This window comes from Coregonus clupeaformis, chromosome 29, assembly GCF_020615455.1.
Source record: "Coregonus clupeaformis isolate EN_2021a chromosome 29, ASM2061545v1, whole genome shotgun sequence".
Lineage (NCBI taxonomy): Eukaryota > Metazoa > Chordata > Actinopteri > Salmoniformes > Salmonidae > Coregonus > Coregonus clupeaformis.
In genome coordinates this window covers 23,335,295-23,358,804 of record NC_059220.1, presented here as the reverse complement: position 1 = coordinate 23,358,804, position 23,510 = coordinate 23,335,295, and the positions used below count along the sequence as shown (strand labels likewise).

At 45.9% G+C, this 23,510-nt stretch overlaps 1 protein-coding gene across 2 annotated transcripts in view; it reads left to right on the top strand.

Moving 5' to 3' along the window:
- LOC121544880 (kinesin-like protein KIF26A) overlaps positions 1-23,510 on the top strand; it is a 92,852-nt gene that overhangs the window by 58,327 nt on the left and 11,015 nt on the right. The window contains exons 1-6 of one of the 2 annotated variants that reach the window (XM_045209129.1): positions 7,150-7,757; positions 15,552-15,744; positions 19,094-19,303; positions 20,438-20,531; positions 21,011-21,273; positions 22,159-22,342. In XM_045209129.1, coding sequence (XP_045065064.1) covers positions 7,741-7,757; positions 15,552-15,744; positions 19,094-19,303; positions 20,438-20,531; positions 21,011-21,273; positions 22,159-22,342 — 961 coding nt within the window. In that variant the 5' untranslated portion in view covers positions 7,150-7,740. Of the gene's footprint in view, positions 1-7,149; positions 7,758-15,551; positions 15,745-19,093; positions 19,304-20,437; positions 20,532-21,010; positions 21,274-22,158; positions 22,343-23,510 lie in introns of those variants that run through there. The other variant, XM_045209128.1, reaches the window with a different exon arrangement.

Below are 23,510 nucleotides of genomic sequence, written 5' to 3'. Positions count from 1 at the left end.
CCAATGATCATCTTTCTGTGTTTCTTTCTCAGGCAGAAAATGATTTACCTCCTCTCAGACAGCCCCTCACTGGCACCAGGCCAACTCAGTGATCCTAGAGAGGACCAGGCTGTATAGACCACCGCACACACACTCACTATGCCCCTCCCGCTGAGACGCTCCCTTGTCTCCCTCCCTCCCTCTCTCTCATTCGTTCTGCCCCTCAAACATTCTTCCTCTCGCTCTCCTGTGGTCCCTGTCTATTTTCTACCATCTGTTTCTCTGTCACCTATTCCATCTCTCTTATGTCCATTTAATTTCCCCTCCTTTACCTTGCTCTGCTTTTTCTCCCTGTCCCTCTCTCCCACTGTCTCTCCCTCACGCCCCTTCTTTCTGCTGATCGTCTGTTCTTTCTCTCTCGCTCTCTCTCTGTCTCTCGCTCGCTCAATCGCCCTCCTTTCAATCGCCCTCCTTTCCCACCTCACTGCAGTTTCACATGAATGCTAAGGAGATCATGAGAGATTGGTGTTTTTACACAGAGTGGTGCTATTTCTGCTTTACTCAAGAAAAAGGGGAGAGAAATATTATTTAAATGCCGTATAAATCAACCATATTTTCACAGTTTCTGTGCTTTGCGTTGCATTTTAGCAGAGATTAACCAAGAGCTGTGATGTGACAGCAGTCCAGTCTTTATAGTGCAGCTAAACCCTGTACTATAGGACTGTCTGTGGACTGTGTCAGACTGAATATACCCTGTACTGTAGGACTGTCTGTGGACTGTGTCGGACTGAATATACCCTGTACTGTAGGACTGTCTGTGGACTGTGTCGGACTGAATATACCCTGTACTGTAGGACTGTCTGTGGACTGTGTCGGACTGAATATACCCTGTACTGTAGGACTGTCTGTGGACTGTGTCGGACTGAATATACCCTGTACTGTAGGACTGTCTGTGGACTGTGTCGGACTGAATATACCCTGTACTGTAGGACTGTCTGTGGACTGTGTAGGACTGAATATACCCTGTACTGTAGGACTGTCTGTGGACTGTGTCGGACTGAATATACCCTGTACTGTAGGACTGTCTGTGGACTGTGTCGGACTGAATATACCCTGTACTGTAGGACTGTCTGTGGACTGTGTAGGACTGAATATACCCTGTACTGTAGGACTGTCTGTGGACTGTGTCGGACTGAATATACCCTGTACTGTAGGACTGTCTGTGGACTGTGTCGGACTGAATATACCCTGTACTGTAGGACTGTCTGTGGACTGTGTCGGACTGAATATACCCTGTACTGTAGGACTGTCTGTGGACTGTGTCGGACTGAATATACCCTGTACTGTAGGACTGTCTGTGGACTGTGTAGGACTGAATATACCCTGTACTGTAGGACTGTCTGTGGACTGTGTAGGACTGAATATACCCTGTACTGTAGGTCTTTGTATGTGTGTGGATTCTACTTGGCTAATTGGCCAGAGATCAGTGCAGCAAAGATACCCGCAGCCTTGGGCAGACAGCACACAAATGATGCCCCATTTGGTATTCTGTGTCCAAGGCCAGCCAGCGTGTCGACGCAAAGAGCGTGTTGGACATCCTGTTGGAACAAAAGGCTTTTCTCCCAGGCTTCAGTCCAGTGCGTTTGTAATGATGTAAGCAGGTTATTGGTCAGGTTACAGGACATCACATTCATAGCTGCCTGGTTGGCCTGCCAGGGATTCATCTATCTATTTCTGGTTAGGCTTTATAGAGACTCAATAAATCCTAGCCTAGAGGTATTTGTCCACTTGCTCCTGGATGCTGTGTAAACGAGCCTAGGAGAAAGGACCATCCCTTTAGATCACCATTAAAAGACTGCAGGACGGAAGCAGGCAGTCAGTTAAGAGGTAGAGGCTTAAGATTGATAAGATTTGACGGACAGTGAGATTAGCCTGTTAGTTCTCTCCTCCATTTTAATGTTCTGCAGAAAGCCGACTGGAGAGACAGACACTCCTCTATAGTGACCAAGAAGATAATGAACTAGAGTTGCTGTCCCTTTTGAGTTGGTTTGTTGAAGGGAACCTGAATATGGATGCAAGACAGGAACGAATAAGGACAGGGTGAAAAACAGAGATAAGAAACTAGAAGTTATTTTCAATGCTATAAAACAAGCAAACGTGCAAAAACATTCAGAGCCACATTCAGTTTGTGGCCTCAATGACCTTTGAACATATTCTTAGAATTTTCTGTGATGAGTTGCTGTTTTAGGCATGAGTTGCATTTAGTGAGATGGGGTTAAGTAGAGAATAGAGAAAGAAAGGTCGAGAGACACCAGAGGAATGTTTCACTGAGGTTAACATCCCAGCTAAAAAGGAGACAGAGCTCACAGCCAGACTAAACCATGGGCGACACACTGATGTCACATGTCAGCCTTGTCATTCCACCCCTCCAATTTGTGAAGTGGACATTCAGAGCCTCCCCTCCTCCCCCATGGGGCCCAGGTAACACTAGCCCCCTCCACACTGTACAAGCAGCCATTTTCCCACATCGCCACAGGTTATTTTAAGAGCCCACTCTGAATAACCCCCTGAGTCCACTCTATACGCTCCACATGTAGTCAGTGTTGGGGCTAATGCATGTATATATACACATCACCAAACATACATCAGGAGAAACTGTCACTCAGTGGAATCAAGGATTCATGGAACTTAGATGGGGTCTCTGGTCCACTGACATATAGCTAGCTACCTCCATTCCATGTGGTGAAAAGCTTTGTGTATGAGTGTTTTCCCTGTTCTTAATGATCTACCCAGTGACCCTGATACTAAATCTTGATGTGGTGCGACGTGCCTTCCTGCTTCCAGGCCTGGGCTACACTATGACATCATACATGAATTCATCTCCTCACGTCTTGCCTACTTGCCTACTGCAACTCACTACTCTCCGGCATCAACTCAAGCTCCCTCCATAAGCTCCAAATGGTTCAAAACTCTGCAGCCCGACTCCTCACCCACACAAAGTCCTGGCAGCACATCACTCCTGTCCAGGGCCTTCTCCAGGGTTGCTCAGAGGCTCTGGAACTCCCTCCCTCTAGTCATCCGTGACTCAGAGACCATCACTATCTTTCAGTCCCCCTTAAAGCCCCACCTCTTTGACAAGGCCTACCCTTAAGCCCCCCTCCCAAAGACACTCCTCCCTTCACCGTACTGAGCAGCACCTAAACCAAACCCTTCACCTACCCCTTACCCTAAACCGGGTTCGTATCCAAATCCCAACCCTCCCCTCCCCGTAGACTAATACATCACACTCTTTCCCTTCTTTGAGCCCACCCTTCTCTTTTTTCATATATTGTTTAGTCTGATGTTTTGTTTTGACTCGAGACTTTTAGCGATGGTCTGTCTGTCGGTCAGTCTGGACGTGACCTGGTTCTCCGGCCATCCAGGCCACTGCAGAGATGCAGATGTTGTTACTCCAACATAATTTTTGGCAAGGTGCTGTTGACGTCCTCAACACTGTCAGTGTTCTGTGGAGGTGGACGATTGGCCTTGTTTTGGTGCCCATATGTGGTGAGATAAAACAGCAGTCCAACAAACCCTCTGTTTCTCCCCAACAGTTGAGCCACCGTACATAGGACTTCATACAACATGCATATATAGTATGTTTCTCTCACACTTATGGCGTCCTGGGAGATGTCCATGTCAAGGTCAGCCCATCAATAGCATGATGTATACACCAGATCTGAGCTCCAGGGAGAAATCCTATTGATGGTTCCTTTAATCAAAACACACCTTTCCTGATTGACAAACGCATGCATGCAATCAAATCAAATGTATTTATAAAGCACTTTTTACATCAGCATATTATGTCACAAAGTGCTTATACAGAAACTCAGCCTTAAACCCCAAACAGCGAGCAATGCAGATGTAGAAGCACGGTGACTATGAATAACTCCCTAGAAAGGCAGGAACCTAGGAAGAAACCTAGAGATCAATCAATCCTGAACACATATGCTGATGTGGCACTTCTTTGTTTGCTACACTTAAGCCACTGTTTTGGCCATTCCTTTAATCCATTACAAACATATAACCATTCACCTCCAGGCATACCTGTTAAGAGCAGGAGAGACAGACTCCAGTAGGTCTGCTACTACATTGAGCTGGGTTCATTGTGATGTGGTTGTTATCAGTGTGTTTTACATGTACAGTTTGGCTGGAGCCCAGAGCTTCCATCTCCATTCAGACAGACAGGAGCTTGGCTGCTGCTAATCACCAGAGGAGGCAGATCCACGCTGGAGGGGTTAATGCAGTCTGATATCAGCCCCAGTGATCTGATCTGTGCATGAATGGCCAGAGCACCGTTATCTTGTCTGGTGAGAAAAGAGGGGGAACCGGAGAAAGAAAATGTCAAGGATGGTAAATGGGGCCAACATGGTAATTAGACTGGAAAAGGTCCTGCTACCTAAAGAGCTTTGGAGCTGGGCTGAGGAACAGAGACAAATTTGCACAAACAAGCTAATGGGTGCACCGACTAATGACTCTCCGGGCCAGAGGAATTTCTCTTGCTAATTTGACAAAGCCTGAAAAGGGGGCCAGAGAGAATATTGACAACAGGCCAAACTGTGAACCTTTGAAAGCAGCAGGCCCCCTGCCACTCCCCCCTGCAGGCCAACCCCAAATGTAGATGTCCATTCTGTCATTAACAAAAGCCTAGCAGATCCTTTATTTGTGCTGCCAGTGCTGCTCTTGCATTAATCTTACCTTGGCTCATTTATATATATTACAGTTGTTATCTGTTCAAAGGGTCTGTACAGAGGGTGACGTTGAGAGGCTGTATTGAGAGTTTGGCCCAATGGTGACGCCCTATAATTACCCTGTTTTGATGTACACATGAAACCACACCGAGCATGATCCCAATGGGTTTAAAGGCATCCGCATGCTTCCCATCTGAAACAGTTCGGGCTTTTTCGGCTGTTCGTGCACACAAAACATTTCTTGAGGCAAGCCGAAGTCGGTAGCCGAAGTCTACACCCCTTCGTCGGTGATTGGTCAACAGTAGGGATTCCCCAATTCTTCAAGTGTTTGTTGTCATTCAATGAGAGACTAATCGTTTTCATGAAGAGAAGAGGTCAGAGGGGAGAAAAGCACCTCCTCTGTACATATTCCAGTGAAACAAACACTTGTTCTATGTCCACGCCTCTCCACTCACCAACGTTGTCACGATGACCAATGCCCACATTAGTTTGGTCTTACAGACATTGATCGCTGTCAGTCTTGTTCTGAAGGGGGTCTGTGGATCTGTAGGTAGGAGGTGGCCAAGGGTGGGAGGGGTTTGCCATATCACTGTCCTTCAAAAACATCCAAGGTTTCATATGTGAACTAAGTCACTCTATACTGATTTTTGTTTGCGTTATGGGGGACACTGTAGCTTGTTTTGTGCCTCAGAATCCAGAAACCAGAATCCATTGTACTCGTATATGGAGCAGTGTGTCAGAGGGAAAGCTCTGTAGTGACTGAATTTGTCTGCTGAATGGCAGAGCCACTCTGCTCACCCTAATGGTGTGGAAATCAGACTGCCTTTTAAACAAGACCGGAGGAGAGCTAAAATACCTACTAGTAAATTGGCAGTCATGGGAATACAGGCCACTTTCATACTAGCTTCGCCCATTCATACACATTGCTTTCCCCTTTTTCCCCTTGACCAGACCAGTGAGTGAGTGCCCTCTCTGTCTCTGTCTGCCCTGCATAAATCTGCCTCTCTGCCTGTCATCTGTTCATTGTCTGTCCTCCTCCTCTCCCACTTTCCATTGAGTCAAAGCATCGCTCAGCCAGCATCTGATTCAATGGTCTATCCGTCTTCACAGACTTAAGTATCTCGCTTCTTATCGATGTGTCACTTCTTATAATAAATGACATTCTCATTCATCTAACTAATTACATTCTCAGCTAAACACAAAGAAACACGAACACACACACACTTAGTTTTCTATTGCTATCCTTGTGGGGACCAAATAATTGATCCCCATCCAAAATCCTATTTTCCCTAACCCCTACCCCTAAATCTAACCTTAACCCTTAACCTAACCATAACCCTAAACGTAACCCTAAGCCTAACCATAACCCTAAAACTATACCTAACCCTAACTCCTAAACCTAACCCTAAGCCTAATCCTAATTGTAAACCTAAACCTCACCTAACCCCTAAGTCTAAAATAGCATTTTTCCTCGTGTCCGAATTGTCCTTGTTTTACTATCCTTGTGAGGACTTCTGGTACCCACAAGTATAGTAAAACAAAAACACACAAACACACGCATGCATGTGCTGTAGGCATACTAACCAAATCTGTTTGAAGTCTGGGATAGGCAAAAGAAGAGAGGGTTCCTTTATGCATGAGGTATTCATGCAACGTGTGGCATAGTGCGTGTGTGCATGCGCGCAGGCTCGTGTCAGTGTGTGGAGACAGAGAGCGAGAGCACTTGCCGATCACACCGCGAGCAGCCAGCAGTAGAGCACTGCCACCTCGTATGGCTGTCGGAGGGAAAAGGGGCTGGGCTGAGAAGAGGGAGCGAGAGGGCGCAGGAGAGAAAGAGAGGAAAGGAGAGAGAGACACGGCAGGACAGCTGGCAGCATTTCTCCGGCAGCAGGAGCAGGATTGAGAGCTGGAACGGGAGCAGGAATCCTCCCCATTCCCCTGAAGCCCCCCCAGCCCAGGCTCCACACTGGTTCTCTCTCCCCCTCCTGGCTGTCTCTGACTGCTGACTGCTGCCGCCCCCTCCTCCCCTCAACCAGAGGCACGGAGCACAGGGAAGGACACAGCCACCAGGACTCCCTGCTACAGCCACACAGCAGAGATGTAACAGCATGGATTAACTGGGAGAGAGAAACAGAGGGAAGAAATAAACACAAACCAATGCCTGTTGGATGAAGAGCGAAAAGGAGAGAAGTGAAAGGGTAGAAAAAGGAGAGGCTGAAAGAGAAGAGAACAGAAAAGGAGAGGCTGAAAGAGAAGAGAACAGAAAAGGAGAGGCTGAAAGAGAAGAGAACAGAAAAGGAGAGGCTGAAAGAGAAAATAACAGAAAAGGAGAGGCTGAAAGAGAAGAGAACAGAAAAGGAGAGGCTGAAAGAGAAGAGAACAGAAAAGGAGAGGCTGAAAGAGAAAAGAACAGAAAAGGAGAGGCTGAAAGAGAAGAGAACAGAAAAGGAGAGGCTGAAAGAGAAGAGAACAGAAAAGGAGAGAGTGAATTAGAGAGAGATAGGAGTAAGAGCATCTTGTCAGAGTGCTGGAGAGTCTGCTTCTATTGGAGGTATTGGATCTCTGAACTGAGACTGAACTTTGGTGAGTGGAGAGGCGTGGACACAGAACAGGTGTTTGTTTCACTGGAATATGTACAGAGGATGAGGTGCTTTTCTCCCCTCTGACCTCTTCTTCTCTGCCTTTTCCTCTCTCTCCGTCCTGAAAACCTGTCTGGACCCCCTCACTGGAACCTCTTTACAATCCACGCCCTCCTCTCCCAGTCAGCTAGGATGACGTTGGTGCCCCTTCCCTCCGTCCCCTTGGCCCCTTACAAACCGTTGTGAAATCAAGTGGAACCTTCGATAATTGTGATCGGAGTAACAAGGACCCCCTTGCCCCAAAAGGAATCGGCCCCGCCTCTTTCTGCTCTCTACTTCTCTCTCTGTGTCTCTAATGCTAAAGGAATGGGGAACCCTGGAAGTGGAGACATGGACCCTAAAGTTGAGCTTGACCACTTTTGCGCTCTTTGACTATGACCACTAACTAGATCATGGATTGGAAAGAGCTGTAAGTACTCTATCTCTCTATCTTTTCCACTGTCTTGACATTTTATTAGATTGTATTTGGGCACTATTGGACAATGTACTATTTAAAGTAATCCCTCATAATTTGACATGCATGTTGTAGAAAATATTTCAGAGAGGCTGGTTGTTTGCGTCCTACCTACAGTGCTGTATTGCCTGATAATCCTCTAACTTTCAGAATCTCTCTCCCCACATCTGTGAAATGCAGTTCATGTGTTTGAGCATGCATTCAGACCCAAGATGTGTACTGAAATGGCTTCATTAGGACAGAGATGGGTGTTGAACAGGTGGGCAAGCTGTAGTGAGTGAGGGAATCTGAGCCTCTCCTCCCTGCACATTTTCGATTGGGTGATCACAGCTAGCTCCCTCTTACTGGGAAGGTGAGAGGGAAATAGAGAGAGAGAGAGAAAAGAGAGGGAAAGGAGAGGGAAAGCCATGTGACAAGCAATTAATTTCCCCATTAGGGTGTGTGCGTTGTTACAGAGGTGAGCGCTCACTGTTATTGCTCATCACCCATTGAGTGGCTCTGACGGAACAACAGAATTACACACAACCCTGACTCTCTCCTTTCAAGCGGACGCACGTGCCTTTCCTTCTCATTGTGTGACAGGCTTTAACCCTCAAGGTTACAGGCATACCCTGCAATGCCATATGGGCTCCCAGAGGGACAGGGGGAAAAGCAAACAATGGAACCTGTGAATCCTATCCAAATGTTTAATAGTAGTTTATTGTTTGTTGCTGTGTGTCTTTGTCATGTTGGCAGATTCCTCACATTTCTACAATAGCACCTTTTGAATGTGAATAATTTGAGACAGAGAGAGAATTTGTGTTGAACAATTAATGTGTAATGCAGACTCCCTTTCATACATGTGCAGACTGAAATGTGCAGACTGACATGTGTACACACACACACACACACACACACACTGTATGTGCCGAGTTTCTCTTGAATTTTTACCATCTCACATTCATCTATTCCCTCACACTCTCCTTCTCTCATGCTGTCACACACAGGCTGGTCCCTGGGGAGAGCCTCCTCCTGTAGCCCTCTTGGATGCAATAATTCTTTCATCAGCCAGCGGTGTGTTCCCTGATTGTGCTCTTGGGCTGTCGCTGCAGGGGGCGTGCTGTGCTGTACTGGGGAGGGGGAAAGGTGGGGAGGGGTGTGGCTGTCACTCCAGGGGGTAGAGAGGGGTATATTTTGGCAGCCGCCCACCCTGTCCGGAGGAGCCCCGAGCAGGACTAATGAGCTCAGGATGCTGGGCTCTCAGGCAACAGCCTCTCACTGAGACAGACACACATGGACTGTCTCTCTCTCTCTACCTGTAACCCTCCCTCTTCACATTTCTCCTCTTTTCATCACTCATACCATCTTCATTTCTCTGTCACTCTCTCCTTCTTATTGACAACTGCTTCTTTGTCTCTTGCGTCTCTCTGATTCTTAACTGTGTGACTGAAAAGCATTCAGTGCATTGAATTTCCTGTGCGTATTCCTTTACTCTGACCTTGACTTTTAAGATGAAGTTTTGTGGTAACTGATCGACAGTGGTGCCATATCACTGGCTGTTATAAGTGTGGCTGACTGTTACAGAGTTACAGAGCTAGTAGAGTTGCAGTCGGACTCAGAGCAGAGATATTGTCTCTGTCTTGCAGGAGTTAGACTGAAAGGAACGCGTGTGTCTCACTCAGTTGGCCTTGTGACCAGAGAAAGAGAGAGAGAGAAGGATGACAGTGGATTTTAATTAGTCCCGTCACAGAGCTGGGTCTTACCCTGAGAGCTGTGCTAAACGCCAGAACAGTGGAACTGCTTAAAGACAACCACTTAATGAGACGCAAGGTCTAACTAGCCCACAGTACCAGGAGAGATCTATGTCTCTCACTCTCCTCAACAAATCTGTCTATCACGGGACTCAGTGAATGGGAGATTCAGGGATCAGTCATTGATTCCATCGGATATGATCAGGAACCCCTAACAAGCTTCACCTTTATACCGGAATAACATATTAAATAATACAATGTTTCTTGTCACAATCACTTCAATTCTATAATGAGAACAAACATTTCCATTGCCTGTAAGTAGGGCTGTGTCAGCCAGTTATTGTCATGCAAATATCTGCCGGTCTCACGGTAAATGAGTGATCATTAAAATAAACATGTTTAGCATCTCCAGGCCTCCACGCATACAAGCCGCTGATGCATGCCTTCAAAAGTAAATCCATTTAATATACACCATCACAATAAATCCATTATTTATTTTAGGCAGGTCTGAAGAAACGTGATATGAAGAAAATGTATTTTAGAAGAACAGAATATGTGTCAGCCTATTGTATGTTATCTGGCTATGCGCCATGCAATAGGCTGTAGGCTAGTTAATTTAGCAGACAAGATATGCTTATACAGTGGGGGAAAAAAGTATTTAGTCAGCCACCAATTGTGCAAGTTCTCCCACTTAAAAAGATGAGAGAGGCCTGTAATTTTCATCATAGGTACACGTCAACTATGACAGACAAAATGAGGAAAAATATTTCCAGAAAATCACATTGTAGGATTTTTTATGAATTTATATGCAAATTATGGTGGAAAATAAGTATTTGGTCAATAACAAAAGTTTCTCAATACTTTGTTATATACCCTTTGTTGGCAATGACACAGGTCAAACGTTTTCTGTAAGTCTTCACAAGGTTTTCACACACTGTTGCTGGTATTTTGGCCCATTCCTCCATGCAGATCTTCTCTAGAGCAGTGATGTTTTGGGGCTGTCGCTGGGCAACATGGACTTTCAACTCCCTCCAAAGATGTTCTATGGGGTTGAGATCTGGAGACTGGCTAGGCCACTCCAGGACCTTGAAATGCTTCTTACGAAGCCACTCCTTCGTTGCCCGGGCGGTGTGTTTGGGATCATTGTCATGCTGAAAGACCCAGCCACGGTACATCTTCAATGCCCTTGCTGATGGAAGGAGGTTTTCACTCAAAATCTCACGATACATGGCCCCATTCATTCTTTCCTTTACACGGATCAGTCGTCCTGGTCCCTTTGCAGAAAAACAGCCCCAAAGCATGATGTTTCCACCCCCATGCTTCACAGTAGGTGAAGCTCTTTGTGAAGTTCTTTGTCCTCCAAACACGACGAGTTGAGTTTTTACCAAAAAGTTCTATTTTGGTTTCATCTAACCATATGACATTCTCCCAATCCTCGTCTGGATCATCCAAATGCACTCTAGCAAACTTCAGACGGGCCTGGACATGTACTGGCTTAAGCAGGGGGACACGTCTGTCACTGCAGAATTTGAGTCCCTGGCGGCGTAGTGTGTTACTGATGGTAGGCTTTGTTACTTTGGTCCCAGCTCTCTGCAGGTCATTCACTAGGTCCCCCCGTGTGGTTCTGGGATTTTTGCTCACCGTTCTTGTGATCATTTTGACCCCACGGGGTGAGATCTTGCGTGGAGCCCCAGATCGAGGGAGATTATCAGTGGTCTTGTATGTCTTCCATTTCCGAATAATTGCTCCCACAGTTGATTTCTTCAAACCAAGCTGCTTACCTATTGCAGATTCAGTCTTCCCAGCCTGGTGCAGGTCTACAATTTTGTTTCTGGTGTCCTTTGACAGCTCTTTGGTCTTGGCCATAGTGGAGTTTGGAGTGTGACTGTTTGAGGTTGTGGACAGGTGTCTTTTATACTGATAACAAGTTCAAACAGGTGCCATTAATACAGGTAATGAGTGGAGGACAGAGGAGCCTCTTAAAGAATAAGTTACAGGTCTGTGAGAGCCAGAAATCTTGCTTTTTTGTAGGTGACCAAATACTTATTTTCCACCATAATTTGCAAATAAATTCATTAAAAATCCTACAATGTGATTTTCTGGATTTTTTCTCAATTTGTCTGTCATAGTTGACGTGTACCTATGATGAAAATTACAGGCCTCTCTCATCTTTTTAAGTGGGAGAACTTGCACAATTGGTGGCTGACTAAATACTTTTTTTCCCCCACTGTATGTCCCGTGCCTTTATTTTATATTATATGATTTTATACTAAGAATAATATAATTGAACTGAATGAAATAGAAAGGATAGTTTTCCCATTCCGGAGCAATTCCGCATATGAAGTGGCTATGTTGAGCGTAAAAGTAATAATTTGAAACAGGTCCTATTCGCTAGATTTCAAGTTATTTGGCAAATTTTGTTGTGAATGATACAGACCGTAGAATGTCTTAGAAATCAAAACATATATATGGGCTGCATGATTCGACTATAGGCTATTGACTATTCGAAAAAGTCCCCCAAAAAGCTTGCGCTCTGTTCCTAGCCTCAGGCTGCACACGCTGTTCTCTCATCAAGTGATCATATTTTACCCATCAGACTATTCTCAATGTAATCTTGTCTTTACTAATATGTAAATTGTGTTGGTCCCATGTTTCATGAGCTGAAATAAAAGATCCCACAAAAAGCTTTTTTGTGCACAAATTTGTTTACATCCCTGTTAGTGAGCATTTCTCCTTTGCCAAGATAATCCATCCACCTGACAGGTGTGGCATATCAAGAAGCTGATTAAACAGCATGATCATTACACAGGTGCACCTTGTGCTGAGACAATAAAAGGCTGCTCTAAAATGTGAAGTTTTTGTCTCACAACACAATGCCACAGATGTCTGAAGTTTTGTGGGAGCGTGCAATTGGCATGCTGACTGCAGGAATGTCCACCAGAGCTGTTGCCAGAGAATGTAATGTTCATTTATCTACCATAAGCTGCCTCCAATGTCGTTTTAGAGAATTTGGCAGTACGTCCAACCGGCCTCACAACCGCAGACCACGTGTAACCACGCCAGCCCAGGACCTCCACATCCGGCTTCTTCACCTGCGGGATCGTCTGAGACCAGCCACCCGGACAGCTGATGAAACTGTGAGTTTGCACAACCGAATAATTTCTGCACAAACTGTCAGAAACCATCTCAGGGAAGCTCAGCTGCGTGCTCATCGTCCTCACCAGGGTCTTGACTTGACTGCAGTTTGGCGTCGTAACCGACTTCAGTGGGCAAATGCTCACTGGGCAAATGCTCACCTTCGATGGCCACTGGCACGCTGGAGAAGTGTACTATTCACGGATGAATCCCGGTTTCAACTGTACCGGGAAGATGGCAGACAGTGTGTATGGCATCCTGTGGGCGAGTGGTTTGCTGACGTCAACGTTGTGAACACAGTGCCCCATGGTGGTGGTGGGGTTATGGTATGGGCAGGCATAAACTATGGACAACGAACACAATTGCATTTTATCGATGGCAATATGAATGCACAGAGATACCGTGGCGAGATCCTGAGGCCCATTGTCGTGCCATTCATCCGCCGCCATCACCTCATGTTTCAGCATGATAATGCACAGCCCCATGACCAAGGATCTGTACACAATTCCTGGAAGCTGAAAATGTCCCAGTTCTTCCATGGCCTGTATACTCACCAGACATGGCACCCATTGAGCATGTTTGGGATGCTCTGGATCGACGTGTACGACAGCGTGTTCCAGTTCCTGCCAATATCCAGCAACTTCGCACAGCCATTGACGAGGAGTGGGACAACATTCCACAGGCCACAATCAACAGCCTGATCAACTCTATGCGAAGGAGATGTGTCACGCTGCATGAGGCAAATGGTGGTAACACCAGATACTGACTGGTTACTGATCCTCGCCCCTACTTTTTTTTAAGGTATCTGTGACCAACAGATGCATATCTGTATTCCCAGTCGTGAAATCCATAGATTAGGGCCTAATTTATTTATTTAAATTGACTGATTTCCTTATGAACTGTAAACAAGTAAAATCTTTGAAATTGTTGCATTTATATATTTGTTCAGTGTAGAATGGCCCATTATCAAATGGGCAGCAATAGGGGTAGTGGAAAAAAGAGGTAATCCGTATATATGCACTTAAATAGCGAATGGAGGCTGCTTTCCCGCAGTTCGTTCTTAAATCATGCCGGGTAGGCTAATCCGGTTTTATAGCGGAGCAGCTGAGAAATAAATATAGTAGCAGCTGGGTGCCTCCTCTTTTTAGTGGCAACCATCAAAACGATGCTTTCACACAGGATTGCGTATACAAAATGTCTGGGCTTATAAGAACACTTATTTAACTTCACACATCAACCACTGTTTGAGGACCATGCAGCCTCTCGCTGTTCGACAGGTGATATTCCGCCCAAACTCTGTATGCCAAGGGCTACCTAGTGCTTAATTTGGGAAACCAAGTGAAATCTGTTCGGGAACATAGATAGTAATAGGTTTTCATAACGAAATATATTTAATTAAACTGTTGTCAGCCCCTATCTCTGCACACTCGAGAAAGGAATGAAGGAGAGATAGGAGGAGAAGGAAATGCACGGTGGTGAGATACTCTGTAGCTAAAGGTAATGTCAGCCTATTAATTATGAAAATATAAAAAATTCCCTATTACTAGGCTATTCAAAATCAAATACTAATTCACTGTAACTGTAGGCTAACTCTGTAAGCCGCCCTGCACAATCGATGAACCAACAGCATCGCCTAGGCCTATACGTTGTCTCCCAGATAAAGTTTGGAGCGTAACATAAGGTAACCAGTCCATCCGGTATGCATAATAATACAGTCCACACTCAAAGGCGATTACTAGAATTTATAGTATAGGCTAGACCAATTATGTACCAAAGACATCTTAAATCTTTGTTTTTAAATGTTTTTCTGCCGTACGTAATAAGCTGTAGGCTATTATTATGATTGTATTGTATAACAGCACAATCATTATTTTAATTCAGGTGTTTTTTTTCGGACTCATATATAGGCATAAGCTCTAATATGCTGATGGGTGTTCTACATGCAACATCTTAAATGCTTTGAATTAATAATCACCTTAGAAAGCGCTGTCCATTTTGTTGTGTTTGGCTTTGAAGCAACATCCACAATGACCATGTTTTCCACTCAGTTTCAACCTGTTGTTGAGCTTCTTTCTTCAAACTGATCATCACAGTGAGGTAACAAAATGTAGCCTAATGGTGTGTTTTAAAAGCACAATACTGTTTTGATGATAAGTGTTTGATGTGATTTTAGATTGCGTTTGCATTGATGTCAGAGTGGTTAGAGGGACAATAGAGCACTGAATACCAGGCCATTAGCGACCTGACGGTCGTTAGTAAATTGGTACTACCAACGCATGTCCAGAGTGCATAAGAGGAGATTACTGTGACTTAATGTAATTTGACTGCGGTCATGACTGCTGGTGTAGCGGTACAACGGTCACTGCAACAGCCTTACCTGTACGGCAACATTGTGCCATCCATCCTTACCTGTCATGTTCCTGACAGGTGTGTTGTGTTTGATCCATTTAGTGTACATTAGCGCCATGACAAGCATCTGCTGGCCCACTGACAACACAGGTGTCATGGCGGCTTGTCAAATGTAGACACATGGAAAGCAGAATTGGGCTTCATTGTGTCTTTAGCAGTGCGTGAGCGATTGGAGTGCTGAAATTAAAGCGTTTGAGAATTCTATGTTGTTACTGTTTTGAAGTGAAGAACTGAAGCATTTTATAAAGCCTTGGCCCCAGATAGGGAATGGGGAGTTAAAGGGGAGGTAGCATTGGGAGTGGATGAGGGTGGAGGAGAGTCGGGAGCGCCCTTCTCCTGTCGACTATGGAAGAAAGAGATGCCTGGTGGCTCCTATGAAGTTTATCTTACTTCCTGCCCAGCACATTACAGATGGCTGGCTAAATTGTATGTTTTTGAAGTTAGGCTAAACTCTTCTTGTGTTTGCTCCTCCCAGGGCAGCTCAGAAGCTGAACCTCTCGTCCAAGCGGAAGAAGCACCAGCCTCCCTCCCTGCTGCACCCTGGAGCCCAGGAGCCCTCCATCTACCCCACCAACTTCAGTGGCACCCTGCAGCTCTCGCCGCCCCCCGCCCCACCATGCCTGCTCCGCGCCGTCTCAAAGGTCAAGGAGAACCCCGGGATGGGAAAGGTAAGGAGTGACAGGCACACACACAGACACACACACATTTACATTTTAGTCATTTAGCAGACACTCTTATCCAGAGCGACTTACAGTTAGGGAGTGCATACATTTTTCATACTGGCCCCCCGTGGGAATCGAACCCACAACCCTGGCGTTGCAAGCGCCATGCTCTACCAACTTTGCTACAGGAGGCCACACATACACGTTTGCACATACACATGCACTCACTCACACACACACACACACACACACGCACACACACGCATATACAGTGTGTATGAGTGACTGACATTTTAATGGGAGAATGCACAGTGGTGACGCATTAGTCCATAGGCAGCCAGTCGTCTGGTCCAGTCCATACAGATGCGGGCAGATAAGCCTGTTCGAAGGTCATGAATTCACTCAGTTTGTTAGGGCCACGTTCCTCCCTCTGAGGGAAAGAAAACACAAAAATCCAATCCAATTCACTTTAAAGGCTAAAAGTTTGCAAACATTACTACAGCGAATTTCTGCTAGCTGCGTTCCATAAACCTGATGATGAAATCGAGCAGGATGGCGTTGATTGGTCTGTCAATAGCGTTAGTGCTGTATAAACACACCCTTCCTCTAGGGTTTATTGGGTATTGTTTGCTGAGCTGAGATCCTGTATTTATAGAGCAGATGAAGTCCCCTAACAAGATTAGATCCCACCTGGTTGGGAAGTCGTTGCTTACTCTGCCAAATTTCCACACCATTGAGATTTTGTCCCAAATTGTAAATCTCACTTCATAAAACACCAGCGTTATTAAGAAGCTTCCTCTCCCTACACCTGAGTTACTGAGCTAGACATCTGTGACAGCCACAGGGTTGTTTTGAAAAGGGAAATCAGCTTGTTTTACAGCATTATTCTAAGTCTATAACCCCAGGTTCCTCTTCATTAAGCACACTGTTATGGGAAACTCAACCTGTCATTGTGTCTCAGACAGTACTGCAGTTTGCAGTCACCTGGTTCAGACAACCAAGAGTTCACTGCTGTGAAACAATGCTTGTTTGAGGAACCGCAGCCAACACGATTTCAGTTGCCAACATTCTTTTGTCTGCGGTAGACAATTCATCCCAGCTTCTTTACACCTAATCTACAGTATGCATTTCTGAAGAAATGACTGAAACACTGAGGGGAATGGGTGCTGTGATGTTTTCTTATGCATTTATTCAAGACACTCATATCCATCCATGAAGAGTTGATGTCAATGCTGACCCAGACTATAGCCATTCGATGTGTTTTGTGGAGGGTTTGGACATGTAGAGAGGTGGTTGGGAGAAAATCCCAGCTAATGGATTTCTTGGTGGGATCAAGAGATAGGGGAACAAGGCCATTAGCAGAGGGGCCCGAGGTGTTAAAATGCAGCAGAGGCTCCAGCCGGCCCCTGGTATCACTACTCTGCCAATGTAAATATAGCAGCTCTAGACGTTAGCTATCGCTCCCTCACCCGGTTGGCTCAGCAGTCATATATGGAAGCCCGGTTTAAATGTCATAGCAAATGTAATTTGCTCAACATATGTACACGTCAGTCACGATAACAGCCCCCCACGGAGCACAAAGAGAGTTTGCACTTGGCTGCCGGAACACTGGAGAGGAATTCCCTCTGTGGCGGAATGGTATAGCCACCACACATTGTTCCTTAGTGCCAGAGCCAGGATCTGTGGCAATATTTATAAACAAGCCATGGGAACAATAGGCCTTTTGTGTGGGCGTGCTGCGAATGACACGGGAGAGAGACACAGAGAATGAAAGGAACAGTCTGAGCTGTCAGTTTTGCTGCCTTTGCAGAAAGGGGAGGTGGGGGAACAGTTAGTTGTAATCAGCTGCTCCATACCACAGAGCCTCTCACAGGCATCATAGTCATTTTGTTTTTGTGCGATGCAGGTTTTTATTATTTTTATTGTCCCAGACTGAATTCCTTATCAACGCATGGTTGTTAAATCTCAAGCTGTTTGTAACTATGAAGGATAGGGGGAGCGTGCCGATGCACTGGTTCAGTGGATTGACTACCACTATGCTAAACCATAAACACACTAAGCTTTCAGGGATTTTTTAGAGCGAGGAGAAGCACCATTATCCATTCCTCTGCCTGACAACAGAGATGTTTATGTCTCCTGTCTGTCATACTACAAGATAGTCAGGGTTGAGTTTTCACAGTCAAATGTTGACAGAGTGAGTGAGGATGTTCTTCTTATCAGAGGAATCATCCACTCCTACATGTTCTTTATAAATGGTATTGCAGTTGTCACAGAATAAAAAGAGTGTGAATTTGTTTGAGGGGGCTAGTCAGGGAGACTGACCTAGATGAAAAACACACACACACACACACACACACACACACACACACACATGGCGCATGGCGCTTGCAACGCCAGGGTTGTGGGTTCGATTCCCACGGGGGGCCAGTATGAAAAATGTGTGCACTCACTAACTGTAAGTCGCTCTGGATAAGAGCGTCTGCTAAATTACTAAAATGTAAACAACCTGAAGCGACACAGAATCTATGGACTCTAAATTTAGACTCAATACAGACAGATCCCAGACTGATTCTGTCTGTGAGAGAGAGAGAGAGAGAGAGAGAGAGAGAGAGAGAGAGAGAGAGAGAGAGAGAGAGAGAGAGAGAGAGAGAGAGAGAGAGAGAGAGAGAGAGAGAGAGAGAGAGAGAGAGAGAGAGAGAGGAGAGAGAGAGGAGAGAGAGAGAGAGAGAGAGAGAGAGAGAGAGAGAGAGAGAGAGAGAGAGAGAGAGAGAGAGAGAGAGAGAGAGAGAGAGAGAGAGAGAGAGAGAGAGAGAGAGAGAGAGAGAGAGAGAGAGAGAGAGAGAGAGAGAGAGAGAGAGAGAGAGAGAGAGAGAGAGAGAGAGAGAGAGAGAAGAGAGAGAGACAAGAGAGGGGCCATATGTTCCGATGCTGCAGAGTTGCTCTTGGTCCAGAGAACAGCCTGCTGGTTGGATAATCCCTCAGCATGGTGGGTGGCTCAGAGTCACAGTCATTACTGTTATGATTTACAATATCAGCCGTACACTGACACCATTAGGCTTTGTGTTGACTCACGAGTGGCAGCTTAACATGCAAGGGTGATCCATTTGTCAGGGGTAGCCGTGTCTCCATGGTAACATCCACTGTCTATCATCATTGACATGTTTATCCAGGTTCAGCGTTGGTGTGATTTCAACCTGTCCGTTCTCTCTCCACTACAAATTCCTCCCATGTCTCCTGTAGCTGTGTGTACTGTATGTACTGTGTTATCTGCCTGCAAATGCTCCCACATTTGCCATATTTGCTTACATCTATGTTCTCTGCTCTCTCTCTCTTTTTCTCTCTCCTTGTGTTGCAGGTGAAAGTGATGATGCGTATCTGCCCCTCCCTGGAGGCTCCTGATTCGTCCGAGTCCATGTCCTTCCTGAAGGTGGACCCCAGGAAGAAGCAGCTGACCCTTTACGACCCATCAGTCAACGACCACGCCAACTCAGGGCACAGGAGAGCCACCGTGGCCATTCCAAAGATCTTCGCCTTCGACGCAGTGTTTACCCAGGATGCCTCTCAAGTAAGGACCAAGCAGTTGCAGAGTGTGTATGCTGGCTGGGTGCAGTCCAGGGGCTTAGTGAAAAAATGCCTGTCTTGGGTCGGGAGCATTCTATCCAGTATGGGCCACAACAGCTGGGGCTTTTAAGTCTGGGGAATGAATTGAATTCAGTCCACTTATATCTAAGCTCTCCTTTCATAGTCCAGTTATATCTAACCTCTCCTCTCCCAGTCCAGACCTTACAGTCTAGTAGAGCCATGCCTAAATTAAGATCAAAGTGGAAGGGCCAGACACTGAGGACATGTTTACTTGACGGTGATTGAGTAACAACCAGACAACTATGTTCTATTGAGTTCTGTTTAGAAACTTCTCTCACCAAAACCATTGAGCTTTCCATTGACCGCTCAGTATCCTCTGAACTGATTGATGAGGAGATGAGAAGATCTAGCAGTGATACAACATGCTGTTAAGTGCCTACTAAAAAGGGAACATGAACCAAACTACTCAAGGCGATTGCTCCCTATCGTACTATACAATATTTAGGTTTGAGAAGCAGTGGGGGATCTGATCAAGCCTTGGTATGGTCAGTAGCTACAGGGTCTACAGCATGGATCAGTGTCTCCACAGTGGAGGTTGGGTTATGTTCATAGCTTCCTCCATCAGATACATCTCCTCCACAGTAAGCCAGCTGATAGGGGCTGATTGCCCAGCTCCTGTAGAGCAGACTCTGAGGCAAGGCTGAGGCAAGACTGCTAGATTGTGCCACTGGGACCGCACTGCTGGTGGCTAAAAGTAACAGCAAGCTGTTCCGCAGTAAGAGGCCTTGTTTGCTTTGTGATGTATGGGAGGAGATCTCAGTCTGCAGCAGAAGCCTCAGTGGAGCCGTGGTGGTTAAACAGATTGTAAAGATGAGCCACGCATTTCAACAAACGTTCCTGATGACGACGCTCTCTGAATCTTTGATCAGAGCCTGTCTTACTGATGCTCCTCCTGTGTTTGATACCTATAATATTTGTAGAACTAATTGAGGATCTGTTAAAGATTTGATATTTCAATATACAACATATGGAGTGGGGAATGGTAGAGCTGCCCTCTAATTCCCCTATCTCTCTCTCACACTCTCTCTCTCTGTTTCTCCCTCTCTGTCTCCGTCAGGCGGAGGTGTGCTCAGGGACGGTGTCTGAGGTCATCCAGTCCGTGGTGAATGGTGCGGATGGCTGCATCTTCTGCTTCGGCCACGTCAAGCTCGGTAAGTAAGCCCCTCTACTCCCCTCATCTGGCAAAGAAAAACGCTCTCTTTCACAGCCTGGTTTGATGTTCACATTCACAAATGGTTTAGTGGTGCACTGGAGTGAGCTGAGGAGAAGATAAGAGAGTTTGGATGAGCAAGGGCTAGTGAGAGATGGTGGTGAGGGGTGTCTTTAATTTTACCCACTGTCATTGACCTGGATTCTTTACCAGTCTGAGGGGCTGTCATTTCTCAGAACAGGCTTCCTTTTCCCTTTTCTTATCCACTGTGCTCATCCTCCAGTGATTGCTCCTTGAATCACCCCCTTCACAAGTTCTTATAGACACAGGAGATTCCCAATCAACTCTACCCATTCCGGACAGCGTATTACAAGTCTTCTCAGTTTTAGGAGAGAAATGAGCAGCAGGCTGTTGACAACAGCAATGCATATTACTTGTATATTAATGTCTCCATCCCCCTTTCCTCTCCACCGTCTCCAGGCAAGACGTTCACCATGATTGGCAAAGACGGCTCCACCCAGAGCCTGGGCATCGTGCCCTGTGCCATCTCTTGGCTCTTCAAGCTCATCAACGAGCGCAAGGAGAAGACGGGCACGCGCTTCTCTGTCCGCGTGTCTGCCGTGGAGATCTGTGGGAAGGACGAGGCTCTGAAGGACCTCCTGTCTGAGGTGTCCACAGGAAGCCTGCAGGATGGACAGTCCCCAGGGGTCTACCTGCGTGAGGACCCCATCTGTGGCACTCAAGTGAGGAAAAAAAGGCGTCTAGACGCTTGCCTGTTTTCTTGCCTTTCTTTGTTCTCCCTCTCCGTCTCTCTCTGTCTGGTATATATTAGTGTCTGTGTATTGATCTGACTCTCACTACTATCTACCTCTGTCTACCCCAAAGATTTAGGCCTTTGTATTGTCCGTTTTCTTTCATCTCCCAGGTCTTTCCTCTGTGTACTCTGAGCCCATATTGCCCTGCCTTACCCATCTCAATAATCCCTGCTCTATATTTTCACCAAAGCCATCCACAATATCGACGTCTTTCTCCATACCTTTTTATTGACTCCCCTGTCAGCATCCATCAGCATCTATTACCTCTGCGTTAGCTCTGGTCCTCTGCAGCACAATGGGACTAGTTGGGGGGATGGGGGATTGAAGGCACTGACAGGTGTTGCCGTCTGATGTTGTTTTTTTGGATTCTGTGTGGACTGTGACTTCAAAGGCTGCCGGAGTCCTGTGAAGCTCTTCACGGCTCCTCCTCCTCTTAGTAACCACGTGGTGTGGCCTCCCTACTAGATGCCCCCTTCTCTCCTCTCCCCCTCTCTCCATACCACACCACATCCGTGTGGAGGAAAGTGCCCCTGCCTCCTGCTCCTCCATTACCTCCCCTAATCCCCCTCCCTCTGTGTGCATATCTGTTTCTCTGTAATTGCCCCCGAGACCCAATCTAATGGGCAAGAAATGTGTGCTTGGGTCCAATTAACTGTCTCCCCCCTCTCTCTCCTTTTTCTCTCCTTCCTCTGTTCACTTCTCACTCTTTTCCCTCTCTCTCCAACTCCATGCTCTCTCCTTCTCTCTAAACCTTCTCTTTATTTTACCCCCCTCTTACCCTATCTCTCCCTCTCTTCCCTCCTCCCCCCTCAGCTCCAGAACCAGAGCGAGCTCCGCGCACCCACGGCGGAGAAGGCAGCCTTCTTCCTGGACGCGGCCATCGCAGCACGCAGCACCAGCAGGCCCGACGCAGATGAGGAGGAGAGACGCAACTCTCACATGCTTTTCACACTGCACATCTACCAGTACCGCATGGAGAAGAGTGGCAAGGGAGGCAGTGAGTACTACTACTACTACTCCTACTACTACATTACTACACTACTACTACTACATTACTACTACATTACTACTACTACTACTACTACTACTACTACATTACTACTACATTACTACTACTACTACTACTACTACTACTACTACTACTGTTATTACTACTACACTTAGCACATCTATCAGTACTACATGAAGTGAGGCTCTCTCTGAACTCTAGTGTCACTCTGTGTGTCCTAGTGTCTTTGACTGTGTCTGATTTTCATTCATCATTCTGCTATTCAATTAATAATTTCCTCACTCGATTCAACAAATACTCTGACCTTTTCGATTTCTCCGCAAGAGATCAATGCACTGAACCATATTGCTGCACATGAACAGAACAATTATTTCACTGGCTGATTATGGACTTAATCGAGTAAAAGTAATGACCTACAGTAGTTTAATGATGATGACTTTATTATGCCTTAATGATAGTGTTAAGTAGCAGATGTAATTCCCCTCATCAGTTCTGGTGCTGATGATAGTTCTTCAAGTGTCTGTGTTCCCAGAGGTAACCATCATAGCCACAGGAGACTGCACCGCACTGGGCTAGATGGTGTCTAAAGTCTGAATAAATCTTAATGAATAAAAAGCCTCAAGCCTCTCATGTGTAATGTTTATGGATGGGAGCGCACTAGCCTCTATAAAAATGTGACTTGCTTGCATTCATGTGTTGTGCTAAGCGGAGGGAGAGAGAGAGCGCGCGAATTTGAAGCACTCCATTTCTAAGTATTGCTGACAAGAGTTTAATGGTTCGCCGCCTAGTCTGAAACTCTGTAATTTTCTCCCACAATCATGTGAAATAACATATCAGGGACCTACATTACAATGTGCTGCCCCGCTGCTGAATAACATTTGGAGAAATTCTGCTCATTTTCCGTCTATACTGAATTACTGTATAATTTCTTATTTTATAGCACAGCCCCCCAAACTAGTCATCATCTAAGATGACAATTTATGTACCAAATACAGTGACTGTCCCCCTTGGTTTTGTATGTATGTGACAACAAGATCCTTCCATTTCTGGAACGTTATTACCTGTCTGTTAAACGGAGACAATCTCAGCCCAGATTTTTATCACTTCAGACCGAAAGGCTTACTATTGAATAAATCAGACTGCCATGTCTGGTCAG